Raw genomic sequence first — 18,152 nt, forward strand, 5'->3', positions numbered from 1 at the left:
ACAAAGTGAAGTCATGGTTGTTTTCCCTCAAAAACCATGAAACAGTCTGTGAAATGATATGCAGGTAATGGAACTGAGCTTTTGTACACCATAAATCTTTCTGTAATCCAGTCCTTGTTTATGCCTTGAGCAGGTAGCAATGTGGGAGGATCTTACATTATTAATCTGATTTTAGTAAGGAAATGTGTGCTCCTTTTTCCCTTTTGCAGTTTGTGTTTTGTCTCCTCTGTTCCATGTAAGTCACAACACTTTTTATGTGTGGCTGCCATTGCTACCTGAAGTTTGCTGACAATGGCAAGAGATGTGGAGCTTTTAGGGCCTATGGAGTACTAAGAGCTTTTCAGAAATGATAGTCTAATGGTAGGTGAAGTCTTGGGAATACAGCTCTGTCTTAAATACTTCCCTGGAGCTCAGATTAACTGAAACATTAAATGGCAAGTGCAAAGCATAGTTTTGATGGTGATAAATTTGAAATCTAAGAACTCATAGCAGGTAATTGTTATAATACATTTATGGTGCTTCTGAGGGAATTCTTGAGGAAGGACTTCTTCAAAGTCCTTTTTGGGTATGAAATGGCAGTAGACTCTCTCCCAAGGAAAAGCCTGGTTTCTAATTCACTTATGAAGCCATGAATAAATGCTGCACAGTTTTGTGTTCGTGATAAGATATTGGATGTAGTGAAATTTCAACTTTAAGTATTCACCAGGCCAAATAGATCTAAAAAGTACACTCTGTTTCTTCTTTGAGGAGGCAAGCAAATAACTCTTATTGTATCAGAATCTGTAAATCCCCATCATCCATAAATGCTAAAAGAAGCAAATAATTTTGTAAAAATCTGACTCTAAGGGAATGAAAAAATATGAGTTATTACTTCAAGATGCTGTCAAACGTTCCAGGCTGGGGAATGAGCTGGAATTATTCTGCACAGTTTAAATCAGCACTACGGAATGAGGCCAAGGAAGCAGAAAGATGTGCAGTATTTCTGCAACCAACATTTAAAAAATGCCTAAGCACAGATGTTTCAAGGAATGAGGGGTCTGCTCTGGGCTTTGCTACATCATTTTGTCAACTTGAAGAAGTCTTTAAAACACTGTTTTGTTATTTATAGTCACTGCAAAATGTTTCTTGTTTCATGAGACTGGAAATGGTACCAGACTTGCTGTCTACAAGGTGGCTGGTGGTTTTCTGAGAGATAAAAGAGAATCTAGCTATAGGATATTGGCTCTAGATTTCAATATGTTGGTTTCTGTAATCTACTTTTTGCTGCTTTTAGAGTTAATGTGAGATTTAATTAATTCAGGCAATACCTGAATACTTTAAGCTGTTGGGAGAAAATGCTGTATGCACCGTCTGATATTTTTACAACATGGTTAAAATAATTTATATGAGAAGACACTGAAAGCAAGCTGAAGTCAGAGTTTTCACTTCAAGGGAGGAGTCTAAACCAGAAAATGCAGAAGTCAAAAAGGAGTGATGCAAAAGAGCAGCAATGTACTGCATTTGTTAGATTTGTTGCTATACTGTGAAACTGTTCTTGTTGTTTGCATTTTTTCCCAGTTCTTAGCAGGGGAAAATAAGATCAGCTTAAGTCAGTATTCTGTGAAAAAAACAATCCCCAGAGCAGCTGTGAGGCCAGTGGAGTCTGTGTCTCACCTGTCCTCTGCCTGGCTTCCTCACAGCCTGCCTTTGTGAGGCCACATTTGTGGGGTTGCATTATGGAGGGAGGTGAGCTTCGTCTTGATGACAAGGGGCTGCCTTTACTCTTTTGACCAGTGCACTGCTAACTATATTCATAATGTTTTTTAGACACCGTGCTGGACTCGTTCCCTAACAGTCTGACACCACTGCAGAAATATCTTTGCCTGATAGATGTTGGCTATTTCATTAACACCAGTGGTGCAGCACTTTTCAAGCCAGAGAGGAACGTAGATGTCATTATCTCACTTGATTATGGTTTGGGGAATGCGTTCAAGGTAAGAAAATGAGTATGTTCTGCTCCTTGCAGCCCTGGTCAAATTCTTCTAAAGCCGTAAGACTTCATAGCCAAATTTATATCTGATACTCAAATTATACAATGGCCAGCTACTCTAAAAGTGACTAACTGGTAAAGGTGTAGAAGTGATCTTTACAGTACAAAGGTTAGCTTCTGAGGAGAGTAATGGAGTTTGTTGGAGTTTGTTGGAGTTTTGAGGGAAAAGACTGAATGAAGCTCAGTTGCTGTACATGTAGACATTTAGGCAACCCACTTATATTGTTTGAACTACATATTTCAGAGCTTCTGCAGAGCCACTTGGGTGATCAGGAGAATTATTCCCCTTTATGTGCCTGTAGTGTGAGGGGACATGGGAGCTGATCACCGGGACAGAGCATGTGGATCCTTGATTTATTAAAACCTTCAAGTAAATAGTTGTCTGAGGCTTGATCATATGCTTAAGAGCAAATCAGTCACTGTAGCTTGGAAGAGAATGGAAGCTTCCTTCAAGACCACAACAATATAGGCTGATAGGTCTAAAGAACTTAGGCTCCTTTCTCTGTATTGGATCATGGCATTCAGTTTCTAGGATTCTCTGGATATTGCAGTAACAAATGGTTGCTGAGGACAAGATCATGATCTCCCATGCCCTTTCCTCATGACAAATTCTAAGAGTGGCTTTTATTATTCCTTCTAATCATTACAAAAAACTCAGTGTGGCGATAACTGTCTAATGACTTGTGGCATGTGGTGGCAGAAAGTAGGGTTATTCTGTGGCTATTTTGGTCTACATCTAGATTGCAGCACATTTCTAGGAACTGAATTAATTTGCTACAGTATTTCTGTGATACATCAGTAAAGCTTGTCTTAGTTCATCCTTTAAGGCAATGATGTTCTGTATCCACAGCAATTAGAGATGACATACAAATATTGCAAGATACAAAAAATCCCATTCCCCAAAGTGGAGATAAGTGAAGAAGAGGCAAAGAACCCAAAGGAATGTTATGTGTTTGAAGATGCAGAGGACCCGAGAGCACCGATAGTAATTCATTTCCCCCTTGTCAATGACACATTTAAGGAATTCAAGGCGCCCGGTAAGTTTAATCTTTTTAGTTGATTTTGGGTTATTTGTCTTTCTACAATATTGATCTTCTTTGTCCTTCCTAACAATTTTATGAGAGGGCACAGCCTTTGTATAAGACTATCACATCTACTACCCATCAGTCATACATGTATGTTTGCCTCTATCGTTGGGATATGAATGAAGATGTATTAAGGGAAAATTATGAACAGTGGCAATGGAGGCTAAGTAAAGCTCATTTTCTGATATTAGATTCACCACTCAATGGTTAGAAAGTATATGTGTTAACAGATACTTCAACAAAATCATACTTAGAAACTGCAGACAAAGTGCCTAGCAGAGGGAATTGGGCTTGTTAGGTGGAAGTTGGAGATGGTCCAAATGGCACTGTGCCATCAGGTGAGGCTGTTGAACAGAGGGTAGCTGATAAAAGAAGTGAGTGTCTTAGGGGCACTCTGTGTGAAAGATGGATGAGATTATGCAGAGTAACACAGCTGCCACAGCTTCTTAGTGCTCCAGGCCTGAATGTGTGAGATGTGATGCTCAGCTGCATGTCTCTGAGCAGGCACTGATTCATCAATCAAGCTGAGAGCAGCTGATATGGGTAGTTGGGGAGGGGGGTCCTTGGCAACCTGTTTGTGTAGATTTCAAGTTTAACAGTGGAGCTTTTCATCTGCAGATGGCTGAGAGACACCTTGTGGAATGTGGGTATTTATTTTTCCTGCTTTTAACTATTTAAATTCTAGAAAAGAGAAAGAACTGGCTTGTGAATTTCCCATTTACGATGCCTTTATAGACTGCACTTTTCTGTGCTTGAGGCAGATGCAGCTGCATCTGGGTGTGGATAGAACAGATAATACAGTTCTTCAAATATCAGGAAGTTTCAGAAAGCAAAGCTTGGACCTTTTTAATACAGGCACTTCTATTGACAGCCTGGGCCCCACACCCTGGAGTCTCATTGCCAGTTACAAAAAAACCGCTGTGTATCAAGCAAAGCTCACCATGGTGGCTTTTCTCTTCTACAGGGGTAAAGCGCAGTCCCTCAGAGATGGAAGAAGGCCAAGTAAACCTGGAAAACAACTGTTCCCCCTATTATCTCATTAGGCTAATCTACTCTCCTGAAAATTTTGACAAACTTGTGAACCTGAGCAAGTACAACATCCTCAACAACAGGGACCTGCTCTTTCGGGCACTTCAGAATGCCATAGAACGGAAAATAAGTTACACGACTTGGAATCTTCCCAGCCACTCTGGAGCTGGATATGCCTAGGCTGGGCTTTCACTCTTTTCCACACTGAAGGCTACAACAGTCACTTTGCAACGAACTCATAACAATCACAGTCACATTACAATGCATCAATGCAAATGTTCATTATTTGCAGGAGACTGAGGAAACCTGTACATTTCTCATCTTGACTTGTTCAAGTTCCTGGCTTTCAAAAGGATTTATTTAACCTTCCTCCCCCAAGTTTTCAGACCACAGGAGCCTCACAGTGTAGTTTTACTTGATAAGAAATGGGAGTCCTGGTTAGCAGAGACCTTTCAAGAATTTCCAAGTGTTGTAAAAAAATGGTGGTGGTTATAGCAATAGTTCTTCACGTGTGCCTGTTCCCTCAATCCTGAGCCCATTATTAGTGCTTTTTGAATGATACAATTACAAACCAAGTCCTGGCCATTTGCATTCAGTAATGTCCAGATTTTCAGCTAGGCTGAGCAGAAAGAATTTGCACTGAATTGGTGGGCTCAGCTCTGAAGTCAGGTCAAAGAGTCATATATACCTGTGAATTACAGCCAATCTGCAATGTGAACTGTTACATTCTGTTTGGCTAATTCCCTTTGCTGATGTAGAAATTATTCTTTTATTCCATTCCCCTGCAAATGTTTGGCACAGAAATGCTGCTCCAGACTGCCACAAAATGGGAAGTTACATTTCAAGAAGAGAAGACATGAGAGTATGGTTTGAGTTTTGGCTGGAGGAAAATTGCTGCTTAAGGCATGAGTGATTATTTTCATTTATATGGGCAGTGCCTTTATGAATTAAAATGTCAAGAGCTTTTGAGATAAAAAACTCAGGGTGAGTAGTTACCATAGACACCAGTAACTACATTTAATTCAAGAACAATGACCAAGACCTAAGCTTGTGCTTCTTATGAGTGCAAGCTGAGTGCAGGATAAAATAATTAATGTAACAGAGTGCATAGTTACTGTATTTTCACAAACAGAATATTTTTCCCCTTTACAGTCTTTACACCTAACATCACAGGCAAGGTATTTTTAATAGGTGCTACACTAAAATGGAACACAAATAAAAAAAAATGGAAATTCTTTTTCACACCTCTTTGCTGGAGGAAAATACTTGGAAAAGAATGATGCCTGGTTCTCATTTGCTTGGGATTATGGTGAGAGATATTGCCTTGACCTGGGAGCTTGAGATATCTTTATGGCTCTCCACAGCATTGAAAAGATGGTAGAGAAGGATGTGGAGTACACAGAATGTAAGTCAGAGAAGTTTCTGGGTTTCACAGCAGTGAAGGAGTTGGGCCTGCTTTCAGCATATTTATTCCAAACATAGGACGTTTACAGAGGCCCAGGAAACTCTTGCACATTTCTTCTGTGCTGGAAATGTACTTGATATCCAGAATGAGTTATACTTGAAATCAAAATTAAAGAAAGAGAAACAGGTCTGCCTACTTAGTATATACTTGCAGTATCCGAGCTCAGAGAGACAGCACCCCTAAAAAGTTTCATTGCCTGAACCCTGCTTCTACTAAATGCTGTCTTCTGCTGCAAGTAAAGGCAGTCAGTAAGCCTCTGCACTATTCCTTGTATGGTGCTTGCTTATTGAGCTAAGGAGCACCAGGAAAAGAAAGAATCAGATGCTGCTGCAAGAAAGACAGAGAGCTGTTTTGATTTGACTTGAAAAGTAAGATGGCAGCAGAGGGGTACCTCAGAAAAGAAAGTCTTACCAGCAAGATCTGTGACCTTCATGTAGGAGTGCATGTCCTGGTGCAGTGAGCAGAGGCAGCTGTTTGCTGTTTTATCTCATCTACCTAAATTTTACATGCTGCTAAAAAAAGCCAACATTTTGTTCATGGGCTACAATGAGTGGTCTCTGACACCTGGGCATCTTGACAGCATGTAGCCAGCAGTGACACATTCTGAATGCACTGAGAAAATCGAGGCTCTGTGTGCTCCTCCTAGCAATAACTGGGTCGTAGTTTGTGCCTGCACAGTCCTGCTAACGCAGACAGAGATGCCCTATGACACATGAAAGAAATAATGGGGAAAAAAAACCAACAAACCCAGGGTACCATAACCTATGGGGGTCAGTGGGGAATAGTTTTTCTGGGAGACTGTTAAACTCTACAGGAAGATGAGGGAGGTCAAGGTGGGGAGGGAGGTGGGAAGATGAGGTGATGGTCCTTTAGCCAGAGAACTCTCACCCATGATCCTGCACTTCACACTGGGCCAGAGCTGCTGGTTAATCTCACAGCCAACACTCTGTGCTATGTGCCTCAGTGTCTTCTTGGGGTCCCATGTAGTTACCCTTGTAGCCTTAAAAGACAGTACCTAAGTTTTAAATGCTTTTTGTTGCATTTCAAAGCCTGTAATTATGTGAGGGCTGCATCACTGCCTATGAGAGGGTGGGGTTGCTTTCTTTTTTTTGTTAGTTTCGTGAAGCTGAGGGCGCATGTTGTTGGTCTGTTGGTGTGGCAGAAGGCCATGGAGGGTGTCTGTGAGCATAAAGTATGACAGGACAGGGACCTGGTGGGCTCGCCCACGGATTGCTGAGTGGTGGCTGGCACATGTTGTCCCCTCATTACAGCTGTATTTTGTTTTTAGGACTAAGAGATGTGCAGCTGGTTAGTGTCCTATGCTCATGCCTGCTCCTTGGTTCTGCTCTTCTTTGTGGTGAACACAAGTCTAAAGGAGAAGACCACTGAAATGTTGTGTGCTTGTTCCTCACCCGCAGGCACATGGCTTGCTTATAGACAGGTCCGTGCGTGCCATTGTGGAGTTGTTAGTTCTGTTTGTTTAACTGTTGAAGATGAATTCATGCCTGCAACATGCCCATCTGAAATGCACCCCAGGTCACAGCTCTCAGATGAACACTCAGCTGGAAAACCCCCAGAAAAACAGAGCTAGCTATCTGCTGTCGAACACAGAGGAAAAAACATTTGTTCTTAAAACTCTTAGATATATCTGTATAGAAATTTCTTATATCCTTTAACTGCTTAATAATACAACCATTAAAACATAATGTTGCAAAAGAGCACCAGACCCCTGTCAGTTCTTACGCATTTCTTAGGCACAGGACTGGATTCCTCATGGTAGCACCAGTGCTAGTTCTGCTTTGTAGGGCATTTTCTGCTTCCAAGATGGGATGGAAAAATCAGAGGGATGTTCTGGCTTACAGAGGCACTGAGAGGCTGGAAAAGAGTGGAAATAATATGCACTCCTGTGGCAGACAAACCCTCCTGAGCAGAATGGCACAGGCTGGGTAGAAACACAGCTGTACTGAGCTGCTGCCAGGACGCTGCATTATTTTGCTCTGAGTAGTTAAATGTGTACAGAAGCCTGCCTTTTACTGAGCTTCAATATTATCAGTTAAACAATGAGTTTAAAATCATAGAATCATAGAATGATTTGGGTTGGAACGGACCGTTAGGAGTCATGCAGTTCCCACCCCCCTGCTATAGGCAGGGACACCTCTCTCTAGACCAGGTTGCTCAAAGCCCCATCCAGCCTGGCCTTGAATGCTTCCAGGGAGAGGACATCCACAATCTTGCTAGGCAACCTGTTCCAGTGTCTCACCACTCGCAAAGTAAAGAATGCCTTCCTAGTATCTAGTCTAAATACCTCTTCCAGTTTAAAGCCATTTCCTCTTGTCCTGCTGCTATATGCCCTTGTAAAATGTATAAAAATAACCTAGAAGTTTTATTTACAAAAAGGTTTTTTTAGATGTGTAAAAATAGCTAAAGACCAACTCTAAGTGAAAATACACCCCTTTTCATTACTGTCTTTTTTTGTGACAGAAAATGGCTCCAGTAGAGGCACAGCAAGAGAGTCAAACAAGCCAAGAAGCATGGTGATTAGCCCACCTTACTGGCTGCAATTGGAATCAGCATGAACTTAAACTCAAGGTGCTGCATGCACACCAAAAGCATTTACATAAATCTGGGGCCGTGCACTCTCTGTCTCTCCCACTGAAAAGTTAGTTGAGACAAAGGAGAGCAAGAACCATGTTTCAGAATGGCTAAGACAGGAGCCTTACCTGAGGAATCAAGGACTTGAAGCTTTAGCTTTCACTTCACAAGGAAAAGCCTCAGCCACTGTACTGTCCTGGGTGAAAAACAACACATTTCTCCCCTGTTTGTGCTAGGTTTTCTGAAAGGGCTCAGAAACAGAGATGAGAAGGGGGAAAATAAGGCTCCAACAAAGTGCTACTCCTCATGATTGCACCATACCTTAACAAGTGGAGCCTCAGCTCCGGCAGCCCCACCTGGTGCTGCAGGGCTCTGTGGGGTGCGTCCGATGTTGCCTGGCTCAGCCCAGCACAGCAGGGCTGGTGTCGCTACCTCAGGTGACCCAGCTCATCCGCAGACTGTTCTGAGTGTGCAGAGATACTCTTTCCCTCTGGATCTGCTGACTGACTGGTTAAAAAAGCTGCTTCAGAACAAGAAAGCTAAAACTTAACTAATTCTCCACAAGCCCATTGCAGGGGGTGAACCTCTGGACAAGAGAGCACTTTGTCTCCAGACAAAATCTCACGCCTTGCTTCTATTGCAGGTCTGCCACTTCCCTTTGTTATTTATTTATACCTCTTAGCCATAAGTACACAAAGACGAAACTTGCAGCTGAGTCACCATATTGCATATCCAGGCAGAGGTGCAGAGGAAGAAAATTGAAAGCTACTAGCAGTCTCCTGTCAAAGGCCTTTCTTCCAAGCTTGGACTTCTCCTGGAGGAGCACTGTCAGTCACGTATTTGCTCTGGGCAGGAGTACATTTTTAAGAGCATACTGACTGTGACTCTATCTCAGGGAGAAAGGAGGAATTTGCTGCTTGCAGATGCTAAGTATTTCCAGGTACAGCACACTACTAGTGCACCATTCAGTGAAAAAAGGTCTGGGACTCTAAGCAGTCCTGCTATGTCTGCACACTGGTTTTGTGGTGGCAAAAAGAGTGGTGGAAGGAAAAACTAACATTATTTTCAGGTCCAAAATCTCCCATTCCCAGAACAACCAAACCTGTGTAACACAGCGTGTAAGCAATTGATCATGTTAACTGAGCCAGCAGCTCTTGGCTTTCCTAAGGCAACGTCCTTTGTCACCCGCTTTCTTAATCTTAATGCCTATATGTTATATTTGAAGCTGCAAGGTACTTTCGGCAATGAGTTTAGCTATCTGCTTCAAGTGTTCACTACTAATTAACTGGTACACCTAATAAAAGTAGCATAAAACTGTAACTCCATGCAATGATAAACTGCTAACCAGTGCACACTGTAAAACAACAAGTCCATGGAGAACTTTGAATGAGCCAAGAGAATATGAAAGCAGCAGTTTTAGTACTGGCACTGACATTGTCAACAAAAAATATATAATCCACGTTAATGGGATCATTTCCTGAAAGTAAAAGAGTTATTTGCAGGAGGAAAAAAGGAGAGAAGAATCAAAGGATGGAGCAAAATCAGGTTGGGATTGGAAAGCCAGAACAGTCTTTGTGTCTCAGATAACTTTGTGACAATTTTTTTTCCAGTTTGTTTCCAGTCTGGTTCCTGGCAGTCAGTGCTGACAGAAGACATACATATGGACAAAACAAGACTGGTGATTTCATCTTCAGCATTCCCTACCTTACAGTGCGTCTGCAGGGAAGACCTCCTACTGCTGATATACATCACATTATGTTTCTCTTCTCACTCTCATTGGGACTTCTGGAGGGAAGGTTTCTCTGGGAGAAAGAATGTTGGAATATCTCACACGCATCTCAGTTTATTAACACATCTATTGTTACTGGTTACTAGCAGCTTATTGAGCAACAGCGGCCTATGCCTTTCAGAAAATGATGGCTTGTGCTTCCCAAGCTGCCTCCTCACTGCGCTTTGAAGTGCAAGGACTTAAGGCAGCAGGTAAAGGCATGGGACTTGAAATGTAGTTTTTATAGGGATGAGGAAATGAAGTGGATAGTATCCTCCTTTGATATCACATGCACCTGAAGCTTCTGCTTTGGGATGTCAGAGTTCATAAAAGCACAAGGACTGGGAGATCCGGCTGGTGAAATAAGCAGGCTATTATATCTAAACTATTAGGAAAAACACTACACCATACTATAAAATATTGCCCCTATAATTACTAGTGAGCCCCAGCTTACCTGTGGGTGTGGATGCCTCTTATTCTTCAATTAACATACAATAATGGCACGCTTCCATATCACAATCTACTTTTTTCAAGCCCTCCCATGCCTCTGGCAAAATGCATAATTGCCTCTCTATTTGATCACTGTAGTGGCAAATGAAACACTGAAACAGTTGCAGAAATGAATGTTGAACATACCGACTATTTATAGCATAGTGTAACAATTTTGCAAATGTGCCTTTTTCTTAGTAAAAAGTGATGCTTGGTAACCAACAACATTACAGCCCACTTGGATCTGATGATCATTTCCATTTTCAGCTGTTGAAAACAATTTACACTAGAATAGCATAAAGCACACTGGTATGCTTGCAGGTGCAGAAAGAGAGGTTTATGCACAATAATTTAATCCCACGGCATTTTGCATTTCTAATGTGTAAAGGCTGAATGTCTTCCCTAGAAGAGTCTGGTAAACCCTGAAAAGTTCATTTCATTATGAAATAAGTGCTCTTTCATTTGCCTTTTTCCTGGGAGAGACACATAGGTGACTGTCAAGGGATTTTCGCATATCATAGAGCAAGATGAATGTTCATGTTCAGTCGCCATGACTTTGAAGAGTGACACTCAGAGCACCAGACAACTAAAGCTGTCCTAACTGTGCACCACTCATTCAGTGGGTTCCTTACATCAACACCTCACGACAAAATGTAGGGCATTAAAACATTTTAAGACAAGACAGATCTTTATGTGTAATTATGTTTCATTATGTTTCATCTATGGAGATTGGTGATCAGGTTGCAGGTTTTAAGTCAGATCTCATCTAAAACCACGGTAATGCAATTTGGCGTGACTGATGAGCCCTGGGAGGGAGGCACTGAGCTGACAGCACCTCGTTCCTCTCATTTGTCAGTAACAAGCTCTACATAAGGCTCTACATCTTGTTTAGCCAGCATCAGAGGACTAGTGTGGGTCCTCGTCTTTACACCTCAGTCCTCAGTCTTAGCCACTGAACAAAGACTGCTAAATGCAGGTTTGATACTTGTTCCAGTAATAGGGTGGATGGACACATTTCCATCTGGAAGTCATTTCATGTGAGCTGTCTGGACTGAAGTTCCCTCTCATTTTCCATCAAGTGACTTGGAGCAGATATTACATAGGTGATAGGGTAAATGACAGTTGTATCCACAGAAGTATCCCAGATGTAGTTCTTTTTAATTATATTTAATGACTTTACCAGATTGAACACCTAATTAAAATAAGTTCCAAAGGTAGTGATTAAATTAAAACTTATGAATACATTTACAGAGGTTAAGATACAGTGGTGAAGGGTCTGTTTTTCATTTAAGCAAATGTTATTTTTCTCTTCCTGATTCTAGTAGAGATGGAGGCAGGTTCGTGTTATTACCACCTTGTTCTAGGTTCAGAGTGGTGATAGAGGCTTGGGTCACTGCAGTCCCATATTCATTTGAATTTCTGAAGAGTGCTGCAGATTCCTTCTCTGGCTTGATTCTGAAAGATGGTGTTCTCCTACGAATGACAGTCATCACCAGAAAATCAGAGACAATCTGGATGAATTCAAGTCATTGTGTATATTCAAAGAACTTCTTAGGCCTCTATCTCAGCAGCAAAAAAAATAAAAAAAAATAAAAAAAATCAACCTTGCAGAGGGAACAGGGTTTCACATCACAGCCTGGATGATTTTTTTTTATTTCTATTTATTTATTTATTTATTTATTTCAGACTCAAAATGCAACAGAAATTAATTTACTCTATAGGCCAAATTTCCTAATTTGGCTCCTGATGTGTTTTCAGTGTCTGTGTTTGGATTCTAAAAATGGTCTGCGATTGAAGTTTTCAAACAATGCAATTTCAGGCAACTGATTTGGTTCCTTATTGTAAGAGCCTGGGTTCCTTTCAGACCCCTCTGGAGAGAATATCCAGAGGAAAAATCCAGGGCTTCTAGTTTAGATTCTTTCTCTGGTTTCCTCATCTATTGGAACACATTTGTCTGCACTGAGCATATAGGTAATCCAGTTTTCAGATCACACACTTCATTTCAGTAACTTCAGTGACTAAAATAAGTGATAAAATAATTCCTCTGGGATTCCCAGTTTTAACTTGTTAACCACAGACAGGATATGGCTGACTTCCTTGAAGCCCAGTTTCAAAAACTGGCTGTAGCACATCATAAATGAGAAAGTGAACTGAGGCAAAGCCCTGCTCAAGAATACTGTATTCTACCAGATTAACAACAGAGAACCAGCATGTTTGGATCTTAAGGCAATCTACCTCTGTAGGTGACCACTAAGTGCAAACAGTGGTGGTGTCTGTTCAGCACTGAAGCACAGAATGCCCTACCTTATTAGTGTATTCTTGCCGGTTAGTCTTTCAGCAGAGTCTCTGTCCCACAGACTTGTCTGGGGGGTCTCAGTGCTTGGAGTGAAAGGCCTCACCATCACCATGGAATCTGGTCTGTTTTTATGTCCTAAAGAGTCAAAGAACACAAATAAAAACATGGTAGTGAAGTATTACTAGAGGCAGAATTTGGGGTCTGTAACCAATCCTGGGTCCATACCAGTTTTCTCTGAAACTCATTATAATTATGTCCCTGGCTTCCTTTCCAGTTGCCATTGCAACCCTTTACTGAAATGGTGGATATGGCAGTTGGGTAATACCCTTCTTTGGGGATAACCTGACATTGGCTGCAGTACAACTGAAAGGCTGCTTTGCTTGTCACCCCAGGGAACTCTCCTGCCAGGTTACTACATTGAAAGGTGGCAGGTAACTGTGTACTACTGTCTAATGGAGGCAAAAAGGAAGGCTTAAAATGCCCCATTCTAAGGATGATCTCTCATTCTCTTCTCTTTCTCTCACCATTGCTTGCTAAAACACAGTTCTCACAATTGAAGAAAATGAGAACATACCTATATTATTCTGCAGTGCCTGCAACCAGTTCTCCATCAGCATCGGAGAAGGTGCTGCAAAGAAATACTCTGCCCCATCTCTCAGTCTGTGGAAAGGGATAGGAGAGGGAACATCCTGGTTAGTCTTACCTTTGACCGAGGTAAGCACTGTAAGACACTGTAGTTATGCCTCTTAGGAGTCTTAGGTGGCTAGGCAAATACATCAGGACAGGAAAGCTATGTAGACTTTTATTAGCACACTTCTCTGTAAGCCTTACCGTAACATGAAGGTGTTCTCTTTCCTGATATAGTTTGTCAGCCTCTCACATTTGGCACCAACAATGCTGAGGGACAGGAGTGTGGATGCATTCTGAAGGAGGAAAAAAATCAAAACAAAATACCTGTTGTATCTTTTATCCCAGGATTCAATTCTATACCAACATGTAGACTGATTACACACCCACAGTATCTTTTTCTGCTTCTAAGTTTATGATCAAGCTCAATGAATAGGAAGAACCACAGGGGAACAATAGACACATTGAAGGCAGATACTTGAATCAGATTCAAAGACTGTTTGAAAACTTGTCAGATCTTATTATTCAGTCTCATAGTTAGTGACCATTGAACAATTGTAGGATTTGACAAAACCAACACTTGAAAGAGAACTGATTACTCCTAGCCCCAAAATAAAGCAAATGTAACACACACATTACTAGAAAGATGCAAAAAATAAATTACCTTAGATGCTTCTTGTTCATCATTGTAGAAATCAAGATTTAGTCCATCAAGTTTTACATAAAATGATTTCCAAGACCTTGAGCCTGGCTATAAGAAAAATAATAATAAAATCCAATGATTAGCTAGATATTTAATTTCAGTAGTGAAATCTTTTTTGGGCAGCTTCCACAGTAAGCCAGGAGGTATCCAGATAATGATCACAGAAGTTCTCCTTGTCATGATTACCTCCTAAAAAACAGTAGTTACTGTTGCAATGATTCAAGTAAAGGGTTCTGTGAATCAGGACTCAACAAATGAAACAATACAGCTCAAGAAAGTTCCACTCCATATTGTAGTCAGCAATTACTTTGAGAGAAGTGTTATTAAAGGTTGGTCTACTTTTGGACACTAACAGCCTCACTTCATTTTCCCATCTGGAACCAGGCCATGCCTGCTGGTCACAGTCTAGTTTGGGTAAATGTATTGTTTCATTCGACACAGTTGCCAACTTTTAGTTAATTTCCTCAACTCTCACCTGAACACTATGCAAAAGCAACTGTTATTTCCTTCTGCAACTATGTACCAGTGAAAGCTCAATCTAGTGTCTTGAGAATCTTCCAAATTCCAAAGCTCCTATTAGGTATATGTATTCTTATTTTGTTGTAACAATTAATCACAGTAAATCAAGTTGATTAATTTGGTGATTCAGAGAAAAGGAAGGAAAATGTGCTGAGGAAAAAGAGTCATAGTTTCTCAGTAAGATGGAGGTTCAGTATCAAAGCAGACTGAATTTGATGTGTACAAAGGAGTAGAATAACTAGATTTCATTTCCAGATGATAAAATCCATACCAGCTTCAATTTTTAGGAGAGATATTTCAAGTTAAAAAGTGTCAGAGGAAAAATTCTATGGAACAAACACTCCAAGGCTACCTGCTTACATGCAGTATCACAGTAAATGCTTAGATGTCTACAGATTGGTGGTAAATATTAGGAAACTTCCTGTTCTGTTATTATCATTATCTTACTGATCTATTATTCCTTCCCAGGATAAGAATTCTGATTTCAGTCTCATTCAAACCTGGATCAAACAAAGCACAGCTTCCAAAAATGAACTGAAACCTTTTTCCTCTTCTAGTAAAGTTAGAAACTTCAACCATTGAAAGCATGGGAGTGGGAGCTTCTTCTGCCAAGAAACCATCATACGCTGATACAGGATCATGAAACTTGTTGAAGGGGAGCATAATTAGAACACTCAAGTTTCTCATTTATCTTGGATATCTGTTTTATCATGCTTAGACAGACCCCGTTCTGCATGATTACAATGACAGGCACAGTGCCATTGTGTCTGTTAAGGACTGGATCAGGTACTGATGGAATCAGTGGACACTTCTTTAGCAGTAATCAATTTAAACCTACAGTCCTACTCTCCTCTTCAGCATGGTTTTATTCTAAAGAAGTCTGACCTGATCTGGAATGTAACTTTAGGAAAGGTGAATTAACCCAGAATAGAGGCATTTTTTTTTCTACCTGTTGTCGTCCTGGAAGAAGCTGGTCTCTCTTTTCTAGGAACCCCTCCATATGCTGGAGACTTGCAGAAACCTGAGACAAGAGTGTTGTTGTTAAAGTTTTTAAAAGCCCTTGAAGATGTTACAATTTTTGAAGCGATTTCTAGGTAAATTCCACACTGAGAAATTGATCTCTGCTGCCCCTTTCCTTTTTGTTCTCAGAGTAGCCAGAAATCCTTTCTAGTTTATAATCACGTCTCTGATTTGCTACTTATGTGAAGAGAATCCATATGCCCCTAGAACAGTATGTTCAGAGAATTTATCACCGTTTGTTATGAAATTAATGTTTCTTTTTGAAACCCAATCATTTGCTTACCTGTAACAGCAAGCTGGCTTTCAAACTGGATTATTACACAGAGGTCCTGGACCTCTCTTACTTGGTTGACCAAGTTTGGAGGTCGACCACCATTTGGAGGTGTAAATTAGCATTATTATTCAGAATAAAGAGTATTGTAATACTGTTTACAAGGGACAGAGATGACATCCTTACAATACAAGAGTTCTGCCTATTTGACATCCAAACATTACATGACCAAGAGCCACTCAGTGTTTTGGCTGTGATAGCATGATTAAAAAAAATCCATTACAGAAGAGTAAATTTTATTACCTTTGAATATTATTTTGATGTTACTAAATAAAATTTACAGTTGCTAAAGTATTAAATTGCACCCCTGCAATAATGCTGAGTTACACCACTGTCCAGTGTTGCACTGATATACTTGGGCATGTGAGAAACACATTCCTCTTTTAAAGTGCACAGTGGAAGGGGACAACTTTTACCCATATATGAGTTAACAGTGAATTTGCTGCCTGTGTGAGCAACAAGGAACTCCTGGTTCTAGACTTGCACCAGCTGATTGGCTTTGAACAAAGGCGCTACTTAGTCCTGCTTCTCTGTAACTTCTAAAATCAATAGGCACTAAGTATGGAGATGCTTATGGAAAGGCAAGATGTCATGAATAAGTCAGCAGCTTTGTCTCTATGAGGTAGCACTTTCTGGTTCTTGTTAAGTGTTCTGCTGAATGTCCATCAGTATGAATAGCCTCTCATTAGGGAATGAAAACCAGAAACCAATGCAGGTGTCAAACCCTAATCTATAAAACTGAACAAATTAAAAATGCTTTTAAGCTGTTCGTATCTGCTTAATGTTTTTGGAAAGCAAATTGATTGCAAAGGACTTTCTTGCAGATTTTTCTGTAGTTTATTATTTGAACTAGCACAGACCAGCAGTTTTGTGAGGAAGGTCAAGAATCCCTGGGACTTACCAAGGATGCAGTCTCTAGTGTCTTCTGTGAGGACCTAGACAGCAGTAAATCTGGTGATTTATCAAATGACTTCTGGTCAGGCTTGGGTGATGTTGCCACTAATTTTGTTTGCAGGTTGGAGAAGGAGGAGCTTTCAGCACCTTTTTCTTGAGGTGATAAAAGGCCCGTGGCATGTGATCCTGAGAAATTGCTGCTGTGTTGCAGGCTTATGGGAGTAGGAGATAAAGGAGAGGTTAAAGAACTGTGATGTGCCAAAGATGTATCTTGTAGGTCCACAGTCTTTGGTGTAGGTGGAGTGATAATCTCACTGAGTCTCCTTTCAGGTTTCATTTCTGTTTTATTGCTGCTCAGCACCTCGGGGACTTTCCCAGAAGAAAACTGTTGGAATGCTACTGCAGGCTTTTCAACTGGGGAGAAAATTGTTTCAAGTGGAGTCCAGGACAGGAGTGGTGGTTGCACAGACTGCGGTGGGTTTGTGTTCCTTATCTCTATCACTTTTGGTGGTGGATTCCTTTTGTCAGATGTTTTTCTTTTCAGTGAAGGAACCCGTACAATTTTGCCTTTATCCTTCTGCTCACTTTCTTCTGCATCTGTTTGTTTCAGAAGATTCATTTCCCTCTGTAGGACATGAATATTACATTTTTGAAATTATCTGTATAAGTAATGCACTCATAGGTACTTTCCAGAGAAGCTTTTATTTTAAGCAGGAAATGTTTCCCAAATGCATTCTTTCCTGGCACTAAATTTTAAGGACTGTACCTTCACTGTCATTTTAACAATTAGAACTAAATGTAATTGTTATGCCTTGAGTTAGAGACTTTAATAAACTCTAGACCTTGTCTAGAGACTTCAGTAAGCTCTAGAGAAACTGTGTCACTGCTTCTCTAAGTTTGCTGTAGAAGCAGTGAGTATTCTTATGTGGAATGACTGGCTCCAGATGTCTAAGATTCCAGATCTTTCTGTCTCATATACAACTCAGCAGCCTTCTACCTCTCACCTTTGTTTTCCTGCTGAGCTGAGCAAATTTCTCCTCCTGAGCTGCAAGCATGTTCTCAAAGTCACGATGTTTCTTCAGTAGTTCCTCTACTTCAGACACAGAATCCTGAGTGGAAAAAATGAACAGATACAGAAGTCAAAACTCAAGTCTACTGAAAAAGTTTAACCCTGAGACCACCAACATCTACACCCAATCCATTTAGGCAAATAGAATTGCCTTTATTTATTTGTTTATAACTTGCAGTCTGACAGCTGTATGTGAGAAAAAGAACTCAAAAAAACCCCCCTTCTTTTTTCCACTG

General features: G+C 40.7%; 2 protein-coding genes across 2 annotated transcripts in view; one reads left to right on the forward strand and one right to left on the reverse strand.

Annotated features, from left to right (window-relative positions):
* The window catches only part of LOC107314826 (cytosolic phospholipase A2 beta), a 45,557-nt gene extending 38,233 nt beyond the window's left edge, over positions 1–7,324 (forward strand). Inside the window, exons 20-22 of the mRNA XM_085549816.1 lie at positions 1,807–1,973; positions 2,880–3,066; positions 4,079–7,324. Of these exons, the coding sequence (XP_085405942.1) occupies positions 1,807–1,973; positions 2,880–3,066; positions 4,079–4,323 (599 nt within the window). The 3' untranslated portion in view covers positions 4,324–7,324. The remainder of the gene's footprint in view (positions 1–1,806; positions 1,974–2,879; positions 3,067–4,078) is intronic.
* A 4,284-nt stretch (positions 7,325–11,608) lies between these two features.
* SPTBN5 (spectrin beta, non-erythrocytic 5) overlaps positions 11,609–18,152 on the reverse strand; it is an 84,077-nt gene continuing 77,533 nt past the window's right edge. The window contains exons 62-69 of the mRNA XM_015864530.3: positions 17,852–17,956; positions 16,855–17,472; positions 15,552–15,623; positions 14,045–14,131; positions 13,585–13,676; positions 13,328–13,413; positions 12,762–12,888; positions 11,609–11,930 (exon numbers count right to left, since the gene is read on the reverse strand). Coding sequence (XP_015720016.2) covers positions 11,756–11,930; positions 12,762–12,888; positions 13,328–13,413; positions 13,585–13,676; positions 14,045–14,131; positions 15,552–15,623; positions 16,855–17,472; positions 17,852–17,956 — 1,362 coding nt within the window. The 3' untranslated portion in view covers positions 11,609–11,755. The remainder of the gene's footprint in view (positions 11,931–12,761; positions 12,889–13,327; positions 13,414–13,584; positions 13,677–14,044; positions 14,132–15,551; positions 15,624–16,854; positions 17,473–17,851; positions 17,957–18,152) is intronic.

The sequence above is a fragment of the Coturnix japonica genome, chromosome 5, assembly GCF_054131305.1.
Source record: "Coturnix japonica strain WE chromosome 5, WE-NBRP24, whole genome shotgun sequence".
NCBI lineage: Eukaryota > Metazoa > Chordata > Aves > Galliformes > Phasianidae > Coturnix > Coturnix japonica.